The 11,928-nt window shown below is 39.6% G+C and overlaps 1 protein-coding gene across 4 annotated transcripts in view; it reads right to left on the reverse strand.

The window, feature by feature from the left end:
* Positions 1–1,320: 1,320 nt before the first annotated feature.
* The window catches only part of ALDH18A1 (aldehyde dehydrogenase 18 family member A1), a 63,072-nt gene continuing 52,464 nt past the window's right edge, over positions 1,321–11,928 (reverse strand). For all 4 annotated transcript variants that reach the window (XM_072626188.1, XM_072626184.1, XM_072626189.1 and 1 more), the window contains 5 exons: positions 10,007–10,202; positions 9,793–9,914; positions 7,311–7,497; positions 6,050–6,145; positions 1,321–2,307 (listed from right to left, as the gene is read on the reverse strand). In XM_072626188.1, coding sequence (XP_072482289.1) covers positions 2,126–2,307; positions 6,050–6,145; positions 7,311–7,497; positions 9,793–9,914; positions 10,007–10,202 — 783 coding nt within the window. In that variant the 3' untranslated portion in view covers positions 1,321–2,125. The remainder of the gene's footprint in view (positions 2,308–6,049; positions 6,146–7,310; positions 7,498–9,792; positions 9,915–10,006; positions 10,203–11,928) is intronic.

Consider the following 11,928-nt stretch of genomic DNA (forward strand, 5'->3'; position numbering starts at 1 on the left):
ATTTTACTATGGTACAGGCTGCACTGGGGAACGTGTTTGGCACCTTTTCTCTATGGTATCAGACCTGGTAGGTCTACACAGGCAATTTTCCTCCCTCCCACTCCCTTTTTGGGTTTCATTCCTTTTGATTACATTTGCTAGGCTCCAGTCAAACCTGTTTTAACCAGCCCAATTTGCAAGGTGCTTGCCACCCACCTCTTCCTGGCAGGAGCTCATCAGTTAGAGAAACATACCACTGTTTCAGTCACCCTCATCATAGCTAACTATTCACTTCCTTGAGTCATTGTTCTCTTTAACTCCCCAGTCTTCAACAGGTTGGAGTACTAAGAATTTTAAGTCTCTAAGTCTTCATTTTTTTTTTTGCCTGAGACTTTGTATTCCTTAGCAAAACTTTCTTCTGGGTTACATCACTTGTCCACTTGTGAAGCACCAGAAGTGTGTAGCGTTTATCAGATTTCTGTTTCACTTCCTAGATATGTGCCCTGAAAATGACAGTAAATTACACTGATAAAACGCTTTCTTCACAAGTCTGTGATGTAGTGCCATTCAAGTATCATATCAATTTTATATATTTGAAAACTGAGACTCTGAGGAGTTAAGGAATTTGTGCATGATCAGACTCCAAGGTTGCCCTTTTATACCCAATGAGCCACATTCTCGTTATTTTTAGTTCGAATAAAAAACAGTTGCCTCAGCAGAGGTATGTGCAGAAAAACTAACAAACATTTTGAAAGTCATTACAAAGTTCTTTTTGCTTTCCATACTTGCAAGATTCACAATTATTCCTCTTCTTTAAAGTAACTTTTTGTTAACCCTCGTGACCAGAGTTTGCCACATGTGTTCATTATGTTTTATTTGCTAAGCTGAATTTGACTTGTCAGCACCTAATAAATTGCTTTGGTGAACAGATATGTTGATCAGAATCATTCACTTATCTCCAAGACATCTCACTCATTCAACATTTAACAATGGCCAATTATGAAGCTCTATACTGGGTGCTGTGATGTCTATGGAGATGAGAAAATAGTCTTGGATAATGGCACAACAGGCTTTTAAAAAATATTTTTGTGGTTGTTCTTGTTGGGCTAGTTTATCACAAATGAAACTATAGGGCCCGTTTTGGGTAGCCCTTATGAAGAGTGCTCCCACATGACAGGAAGATAAAAGTGTTCAATGTGTTTTCAAGTTGGGTGAAAAAAAAATATGTGAGAAGAGTCCAAAGCAAGGGCCTCCTTTAGGTCAAGGAGAAGGCCATGTGGGAATGAAAATGAAAAGAAGAATAATAACTAGGCAAGACAGAATACTTTCATCACACAGACATCTTTTAGTAACAACTTTATTTCTGAAAAAGGGAAAAAAATTGAAGTATTAAAATATTCCTTTAGTTATTTCTTTTAGGGAGGAGCAGAGCACAGGAGGGATAATAGACAATTCATATAAAATTCTTGAACACATCTGGTGCAAAAACTGCCACCCTGCTCTGTAGTGGGGATACATACCCCTAAATGTTACAACTTATAGTTTCCCTACTAGATATAATAAATCAGTCGTAATTAATGCAGAGCCCTCTCGGTCAAAGATGAATAAGCATGTATCTGGAACATTCATCTGACAAATAAATACAAAAAATAAATTTTCACAGCCTCAATAATTCAGTCAATTTTAATCTGATTTTTCTAATGAAATGCTGAAGAGAAATAAGTTTTTAAAGAGTACCCAATGCTTCCTCTTTCTGGTAAAACCACAATAATGTCTGAAATGAAGTTGTAAAAACCTATCAGGAACATCAGGATACAGCACTGACTCGCTGAGGCAATAGGAAGAGGGAACAAACTGTCCGTGTTCTTCTCTGAGGCTTACCAGCACCGTTTTGCATTATTTAAAGGGAATGAGTTTGGAAAGAAGGTACTATCTGCGGCAACTGTACTTTCTACCTGGCAAACTGGGGCATATGGATTAGCAGACACATCTTGTCTACTGCACAGGCCAAAGTGACCCAAAGAGCTTCAGGTGTACCTCAAAGCAGCAAAAATCACCCAGGAACTGGAGACAAAGTTCGGTCTCATCACCAGTTTTAACAGTGACATGATCTTGGAATGAGTCCCCTGTGTCTCCCTGCACGCTCTCAGTTGGTGTTTCTCTGAGGGACAGGAAGGTTTTCATGAAGATATTTCAAAGTTCCATTCTCTGAGAAGTCAGATACAACATGGTCCCGTCCCCTAAGCAGCCACTTAGTAGTGAGTAATCCTTCAAGTCCTACTGGTCCCCGGGCATGGATTCGAGAAGTGCTGATTCCCACTTCTGCTCCTGAAAAAAAGATTAAAATACCACTTACTAAATGAGCCCTCTTAGCTTTCATGAATCATCAACCTGCTCTACCCAGATGGGTCTGTCCACCAACTCTCAAGAACAGGGCTTCATTCATACTTTTGCTGAGATTGTTCCCCTCACCTCGCTTCCACACTGAATCAATTCCTCCAGCTGTCCTTCCAGACAGGTCCCACTTAACTCTGCCTTGCTCATCAATCACATTCTCTGACCATTCCAACTCCAATACTTATTAAGTGCCTACTGTGCAGACAGCCTTCTGTTAGGCACAAGGGAAAACATAATGCTTAGACAGGGCACACTCTCTGCATTCGCTGACCTGATGTAATAGTAGAAGACATGGTAAACACATGAAGAATACTACCACATACTAATCCATGCCAAGTATCTAGTCTGAAGGATGGAAGCTTTGTGGAGATGATATTTTAGGTGGACTTTGAAAGACATGCAGGAATTCAACAGGTGGAAATAGGAAAGAGGGAGTCCTTACAGGTCTACAGAACAATATGAGCAAAGAAAGAGAGGGGAGAATGTGGGGGCATGTGGGGAGGATGGCAGGCACCAACTGTGGTTAAGGCACAGAGTGCACTGAAGTGAAACATGAGAAAGGCAGGGCTGGGCCATACTATGGAGGGCCCTAAATGCCAAGCTAAGGAACTTGACTTTTACTTAGCATCAGGACACACCAGGAGGCATCAAAGAGTTTTGGGCAGGGGAGTCACAAAACTAAAACTATGTATAAAAGACACAATACAAGTGGTGGTTTGAAGAATGGATGGGAAGGAGCATAGAAGCAGGAAGACCTGTTAGAAGATGATTTCAAAGATCCATATGGGAAGCAGGGGGGGGGGGGGGGGGGGGGGCCTGTCCTAGGATGGTGGCAGTGGAAATGGAAAAAATATTTTAGAGATAGAAAGACTTGGTGTAAGGGATGGATATAAAATGATCAAAGGTAATCTCAAGATTCCAAGAATGGGTGAATAGTAGTGCCACAAACAGAAACAGCAGAATCAGAAGGATGAGCATGCTTACAGGGATCAATTTGAGATATACAGTTTGCAGCACTAGTGGGACACTCAGGCTAGACAAACATTGTGGTCAGGTAAAATAATGGGTCTGGATTTTAGGACAGATGTTAGGGCTGGAGATAACAGACTGAGGAGTCATCTGTGTAAAGGTGTTAGCTGAATCCATAAGGGTGAATAAGATTACCAAGGGAGAAAGAATGGAGGGAGAAAAGAACCAAAAGCAGAACTTCGGGAAACACTCACATCTTTATGGAAAAAAAGACAGAGAACCAAGAAGAAGATAGACACTCCAAAATATTCATAGCAGTACTTTCTAAGGTAGCAAAGAACTAGAAACAAACCTATCACCTGGGGAACAGCTAAACAAACAGTGGCACATAGATACAATGGAGTATAACTTGCTGTAAGAAATGTTGAACATGAAGAATACAGAGAAGCACTGGAGGAATGACAGGCACTGATGTAAAGTTAAGTGATAAGAACCAGGAAAACAGTATGTACAATGACAACAAAAATATAAACGGAAAGAACCACCACTACCACCAATTAAAACTTAATACTTCAAAATTATAATGACTAAACCTGGCCTACTCCTTTGTGCAAGTGAGGCTTGATTGTGGGTAAATGTATATAATATCCTTTAGTCTCTTGTCCTTTTTTTCCTCCAAATGCTAAATTCTCAGATCTTCAGAAAATAAAATCTTATTGCAAGCCCTGAATGGCAGCATTCCTAATAACTCTCTCTTTTTTAAAAGAATTTCTTAAAAACTTAAATGGCACAGCCATATAGCTCATTACCCTTGATCAATGATACGCCTCTACTTATGTCCTGTCCATTGCAACCATCATTGTTCTATGCACCTTCTCTTCACTTCACATTTCCTCTTCCATAGTGGCCAGTTAGAGATCACTTGTTTCTTGGGGTCTGCTTTTTTTTTAACTTTGTATTATTTTATAAGATTTTTTTCCAGATTTCTTTATATGCTTCATACTTGTTGATCTTAATTGCATGATAGCATGCCATGACAATGATGTACCACAATTTTATTTAAACATTTTCCCCAGTGGAACACACAGATTGCTTCCAAGTTTTGTTTTGTTTTGGGTTGGGGTTTTTTTGCAATTACAAATAATACTGCTGTAAAAATCTTGGTACAGCAAGTGCTTTTTGGTTGTTTGATAACATTTTTGGGTATACTACAAGATTGTTGAACTAAAAGGTATGTAGATTAAAAGGTGATACTTCTGCAAATCTTTAACAAGGGCTGCTAGATTAATTTCCAGACAGATTATACAAATTTACAATTTCACTAGCAGTTAAAAGAGTATACCTGTTTTTCCACAGTTCTAACAGCAATGAGTTTTGCTGGTTTAAAATATTTTTGGCAATTTGATGTGTGTGGTAGTTTCATTTTTATCTTTTTTGACTAGTTATTAACCATCTGACAATGTTCTGTTTACATCCTTGACCATTTATCCATTGTGGACTTGGAATTACCTTTGGGAATTCTTAGAAGTTCCTTAATGTATTTTAGATGTGAGGTTTTTTTGGTCTTATTTTGGGGAGGAGGTATTCAGATCTCTGATTTCATTGGTGTAGGGAACTTTCAGTAAGGAAACTATTTATTATGCAACTTTTACATGGTCTTAGAGGTTAAGGGATTTGCCCAGCATCACAGAACCAGTCTATGTCAGAAGCAAGATCTGAATAGAGGTCTTCTTGCACCCAAGACCAGCTTACTTCTCATTATGCTTTATCATACTGCCAAATATTTTCCCCAAATCTGTTATTTTTCTTTTAGTTATATTATTTTGCTATATAGAAAATTTTTACTGTAATGAAATAAATAATAAAGATGTCTACCCTATCTCCAAATAATTCTAATTGTTGAATAGAAAACAAAAATCATCTTCCCTCCACAACTGAGCCATGTGGTTTAAGGCACAGGTCTAAATCCATTTTCTGTTAAATGTCAACCAGTGTTTCCAAGAGCACTTGTTAAGTAATGTGTGCTTTCCCCAGGTTTTATGTTCTATATATTCGTCAAACACTATTTTAAAATACATTCACTGGATGATTTGGCATACATCTTCTATTCCATTGATCTCATTCTCTGTTTTTGACCCAGTTCCTAGTAGTTGGTGCTGTTTTAAAGCTTAGAAGGCAAAACCCCTTTCATCAGCCTTTTCCCCCAATATACCTGTTGATGCTATCCATGTCCATTTGTTTCTCCTATAAATGGCATTATTTGATCTAGTTTACAGAGAAGCCCATCAAAACTGACTGTTGCTGCGTTTTTACTATATTAATCCAACCCAGCCATGAACATTTCACATCTCTTCATCTACTTAGATCTTTGTTTCCATTATTATGGCTTTATAGTTGTCCTGTTTATTCCTGGGTAGACTAATTCCAATTCCCCTAAGATGTCAGACTGTCCATACCAAATAGAAGCCCCAATCTTTTCATCTTTCTTTCACCACTCATCTCTTTCCATTTTCTCATTCTATTCAATGACCATTCCCTATTGGGTTACTTGATAAAGTATCTTTAAGACACCTCTTCCCACTGGCAGGTGCACATTCTTCCCCTCCACCAGCACATCCCCTCATTGCCAAACAGTGATTTGCAATCACTAAACTGTGATTAAGCTCTTTTATCCTCTACTTCTTAAAAATGCAAGTCTTCCTACCAAGCCCAAAGCGGTAGCCATCTGAGAAGCGGGTGCTAGCATTCCAGAACACACAAGCACTGTCCACATGCTGAAGGAAGAACTCCGCTGTTTCCTCTGTGGGAAAAAGAAAAAAGAATCAGTCGAGACTGGGTTCCCCACAAGATTGTCTGATTCAGCAGAACAGCCAACTCAGGCTTAAGGGCAAATGAACCAATGCAGAGTGAACACATGTACCCCTAGTGAGTTTCTGGGGACCTACAAGTGTCACAGAATATGCAAAAGCCAAGAAAATTTGGCTCTGCTGAACTATACAGCAATAGCAGCATTTCTCTGGGCATTGTATGGGCCTCATGGCACATTGAGCGATCATTCCCAGGCATACCTCAGCAAACAAACTCAATTCTTCTCAGGGTAGCCAGGCCACGGCCCTCTTAATGAGTACGTGGTCCTGGCCTTCCAAAGAGACAGCTAAATCTACTCAGCAGGTAGTTTACTGTGAGAAGGGCTACAACAAGGGAGAGAATGAGCCAGTATGGGTGGCAGCATCATATATATACAAGCCTGTAGGGACCACTCCTCAGAGTCTCCACCAACACTTCTTTTGACAAGATGGATACCATGCTTTGGGATCACTGGGTTATTTTACTTTGGGAGGCTAGGGAGGGAGGATGCAGACCCGTGCCTTCACTGATCTAGACTGGCAAATCTGAATGAGGTTTGAACAATGCAAAAAGGCACCTGCTCTGAAATGCAGAGTTGTGGAAAGTAGCCTGAGGGCACTGAGAGGCTAAATAAGTCCAATGTCCAGGGTCCTAGAGTCTGTATGGGTCAAGGGACTAGACTTGAACCCAGGTCCTTATTTATTAATCAAAGGCTAGTACTCTGCCCACCATGTTGTTTTCCTTCCAGTATCCCTAATACCATTTTTAATCAGGAAAACGACATGTAAAGGACAAAGGGCATATGAGAGAACTGAGACTCCAAGTGTCTTTGAAAATAAAGGCATTTCAGAAATAATAATAATCTGACATTTATATAGTATAATATAAAAGTTACAATTTTCAAAGCATTTTTATATATTGCATAATAGTTTGGTAACCATAAATAGAAAGGCTATATCTTCTACTGGCACAACCACAGGAACTCCTCATGACAGACATGAAGAGATAAGGATGGGAAGGAACCAGCTGTGACCAGGTAAAATGGCTGGAAGCTACCACGCTAACCTCTGGATAGTTATCCATGAGCCATATCCCCTTTAACCTGACTTTGTACTGACCGTTTTCCGTAACAATGACATCTGTGTGGGAGCTGCCATATTTGTGAATATGCTCAATGGCGTCCTGTACATTGTCCACCACCTCAATACAACATTCTAGGTCTCCGTACTCTGTCCTCAAAGATTTAACCTCAGAAGGACTGAAAGTCAAATAGGAAGCAAACTTGGGACCTGCATGAATTTTCACCTAAAGAAAAGAAAATAGAGGGTAACCAAAAAAAAAAAAAAAAAAAGCCCACATTTTCTCTCCTAGATCTAAATCTAACATATCCCAATAATTCTCCATTTATGTAATTAGTCTACCAAAACACACATCTATCTAGAGTTAACTTCTAGTCCTCCAGGATGTGCTGACAGGCCAAAGACCAAATTCTTTCCTCCTAAAGCAAAAGATTTTAAGAGAACAGGGAGCAAGAACAATAATTACATTAAAGACTGGGATTTTAGGTAGAAGTTGATAAATATTAACTATCCACTCTATACAAGGTATTTATTATTATGATGTCAATGTAACTTAAATTCTTCTAATCTAGTAGAACTTTGGCTAAATGAATACTTAGCTAAAAATCACCATTCTTCCCTAATATTGTTTTCTCCCTCAATTATCCTTTCCTTTTATTTTGAACTTAAATACCAAATAAGGAGCATTTTCATATTTACAACAGGAAGATTTCACATGAAACTAGAAATCTGTATTTCATATTGCTTATTTTTTTTTTAAGTTTCCATTTTCAAAACTGTCCTGCTCCTCTGTGCTTCTGTCAGAACTTCCTTCTGTTCTCTTCTGGTGATGTCACTATAAGCCCTCTTCCCCACACCAAATATGCCCTAACTAAAAACCGGAAGAAAACATCTTGTAACAAAGAAGTTTAGTCAAGAAAACATATCGCACAGTGGCTATATCCTAAAATGTAGGTTTGTTTCTGCATTCTGAGTCCCTCATTTCTCTGTCAAGAGGTGAGCAACACAACTCATCCTAAATCCTCTGGAGCCGATCAGTTAGTAAGCCTTCCAAAATTATTTTCTTTTACAACATGGTTTTATTTATGAAATGAATTCATTGACTTTGTGAGGACTTCTAAAATAAGTGGAGATATCCCAGGTATGGGAAAAACCTGGATTAAAATCACTGATAGTTGGAGGGGATGTGGGAAAAATGAGACATTAACGTATTATTGTCAGAGTTGTGAACTGATTAAACCTTCTATAGAACAATTTAGAACTATGTCCAAAAGGCTATAAAACCACGCATATACCCTTTGACATAGTAATACCATTACCAGGTCTGTATCCAAAAAGAGATTTAAAAAAAAGGGAAAAAGACTTACATGTACAAAAATATTTATAGCAGCTCTTTTCTAGGGGTAAAGAATTAGAAATTGAGCGAATGCTCATCAATTGGGGAATGGCTGAACAAGTTGTAGTATTTAATTATGACAGAATACTACCGTACTATAAGAAATGATAAGCAGGATGCTCTCAGAAAAACCTGGAAAGACTTACATTGACTGATGCAAAGTGAAATATACTGGGTACAAAGTAACAGTAATATTGTGAGTTGATCAGCTGTGAATGACTTAATTGTTCTCAGTAATACAATGATCCATGACAACTCTGAAGGACTTAGGATGAAAAATGCTATCCATCCCCAGACAAAGTGATGATGTCTGAATACAGAGTGAAGCATACTTTTTTAACTTTATTTTTCTTGAGTTTTTTTTTTTGGTCTATATTCTTTCACAACATGACTATTATGGATATGTTTTCCATTACTACACATATATAATCTATATGGAATTGCTTGCCTTCTCAGTGCAGGGGAAGGGAGAGAATTTGGAACTCAAAGTCTTAAAAACAAATGTTAAAAACTGTTTTAACATTGTAACTGGGGAAAAATTAAATACTAAATAAATAAATAGAATCACTATGATAAAATACAGTCTCTTATTTTTGGCTGGTCTATTTGAGATTTCTATAAACATTCAAGCAACGTAATATATTCAAACTTCAGGGACTGTGACCTAACACCAGAGTCAAATACATAATGAATGCTAATAAATGTCTACTGACTGACTGGCTACACTGTAGGATCTGTGTGTACACATGCATGAGGTCAAATACAAACACACTGACATTCACTCTGCAGGTCTCTCTTTCACATGGCTGATGTACAGAAAAGGAACTCAACAGGTAAGGTAGTACCCTTTATGTCTTTGCCATAAACCAAACCTGGATGTCCTGATTGGTTCTTCCTTTTCCAGTAAGAGACTAGAAAGGAAGAGCCTTAACCCTAAGAGTAAAGATAATCATGGATTTACATCTCCTCCTTCATTGCCCCTCAGATTCACATGGTAAAACAGAGCACCTGCTACCTTAGGGGTTAAAGGAAAAACGATACCAGTGATCTTCGGTCTAACAATGGCCACAAATGACCACTCTATTCTTACGACATCCTAACATCACAACACACTGGTGATCTCACCTGTTCTACCCTCAGCATGTCAATGATCTGGTCAAACAATGGCGTCCTTAGCAGATCTCGATGGATTAGCAGGGTTTCCAGTGCATTACAAGCAGCTGGATATTCACACTTAGAGTCTCTCACTGAAAGGAAAAGAATAGACAAGTGCTGGAATTAAGAGCTCTGAGAGGGGAAAAATTTCCCAGTAAAATGAAGTCTAACCTCTTCATCTTACCGAGTCTGGTGACCTTATCAACACTAGCCTCGTTGTCTACATACATATGGCAGATTCCTTCACTGTGGCCCATCACTGGTATTCCTTTGGCAGCTTTCTGAATGTCTCTGACCAGTTGAGAGGAGCCGCGTGGAATGATCAGGTCAATCAGCTTATCTAAACGGCAAAGGTCCTCAACCTCTTCTCTAGTATTCACCTGTGAGGACCAGGAAATGAAACCTAGTCAATTCTCTCTACATACCCTGTTCACCAAATACAATATAAGTGCCTAATGAGGTAAGGCACACTTCAGAAAAGATGACAGCCCTTGATTGTTAGGAATCTAAAACTTTCATAAGAGAAGAATAACAGCTAACTGTACGTGGGGGAAGGCTGTCTCCCTCTGAGAGTTCTGGTTCTCCTCTCTGTAGCTTCTGAGACCCTCCAACATCTCCCCCTCACACAGCTTCCAAGGCAATGCTCTCTCAATTTCCATCCTACTGGTCTGACCACTCCTTCTCAGTCCACTTTTCTGAATCATTTTCTTCCACCCATCACTAAACATGGACATCCCCAAAGTTCTATCCCAGTCTTACTTGTGTTTTCTTTCTATACTCTGTCCTCAAATGATCTCATCAGATCTCACAAATCAAGCATTACCCTATCTAAATGACTCTCAGACCTCTCCTAAACTCCATTCCCACATTGCGAACTGCATTTTCCTCAGTTCTCCTATTTTGGGCACTGATGTGGACAAGGCACTTGGAACACAAATGTGAAAGATGGGCTTCCTTACAAGCTTCCATTTTACTGGAAAAGATGTATATAGCCAAGTAAATACAAAATAGAAACAAGCAGTTTCAAGAAGAAAGAGCTAAAAATTTCTGGGAGCTATCCCTTCTGGCCCCTCTGCCAGGCTCTCAAGGAAGACCCAGGGTCTAAAACCTAGAGAAGAGGAGAGAATGTATGCCAGATACGGGGTCCCTGCTCCTCAGTGGCAGACAGAGCACCACACACAGGGAAGATGGAGAAGGCCAGTGCAAAGCAAATGCTGGGAAGGGAGGAGTGCTAGGAAACTAAACTGGGGGTGGCAGGGAGAGAGGAACTCGACTGGGCAGGGCTTTCAATGCCACCCACAGTCACACAACTAGTAATAAGTCCTAGGATCACAAAATTTAGATTTTTTGGTTTTTTGGAACATTCTGATAACTGTAGTTCAATATAATTGATTTCCTTTGTGTTTTTTTTTTAAAACATCATTCTGAGAGAGGGAACTTGCCAAAGGTGGCCAGGAACCCAAAAAGGCTACGACATCCAGGCTTGGAGGGAGCTTAGAGATCACTTGGTGACAGGATTCCAGCTTAACCCCATCATTTGACAGCTGAGGAAACAGGCCCAAGGCCACAAAGATAGTCATAAGGCTGACCCAAGATTCAAACCCAGTTCTATTGTACATTATTATTCTCACTTAAAATATGAGGAAACTTCGACTAGGCTGAAGAGTGATAGCATTACCAGGTGACAGGAAAGGAGTCAGAGCTGGGGCTGGTGATCAGAGACCTTGCTAGCACTGCATCCACTGCTGCCCCTACCTCCACTGTCTTCAGGAAAACATAGCCCTACTATAGCTCCACCTCCTCTTACCATGGCCCATCCACTCAAATTCCACACCCTATAAACCTCCCTGGATTGTCCCAGATCTCCAGTCACTTCCTTCCCTTTTGTAGCATGGTACACGCTGCTCATAGCTCTCTCTTAGCAGTGGCTCAGTATTTAAGAGCACTGCACACGGACTCAGGAAAATCTGAATTCAAATCCCACCTCAGACACTTTACTTGTTGTATGACTCTGGGTAAATCACTTAACCTCTCTTCACTCAGTCTGAGTTTTCTCATCTTAAAAATGGGGAAAATCGTAGTGCCTACCTTGCAGGTCTGTTGTGA

Source organism: Notamacropus eugenii, chromosome 1 (assembly GCF_028372415.1).
Source record: "Notamacropus eugenii isolate mMacEug1 chromosome 1, mMacEug1.pri_v2, whole genome shotgun sequence".
Lineage (NCBI taxonomy): Eukaryota > Metazoa > Chordata > Mammalia > Diprotodontia > Macropodidae > Notamacropus > Notamacropus eugenii.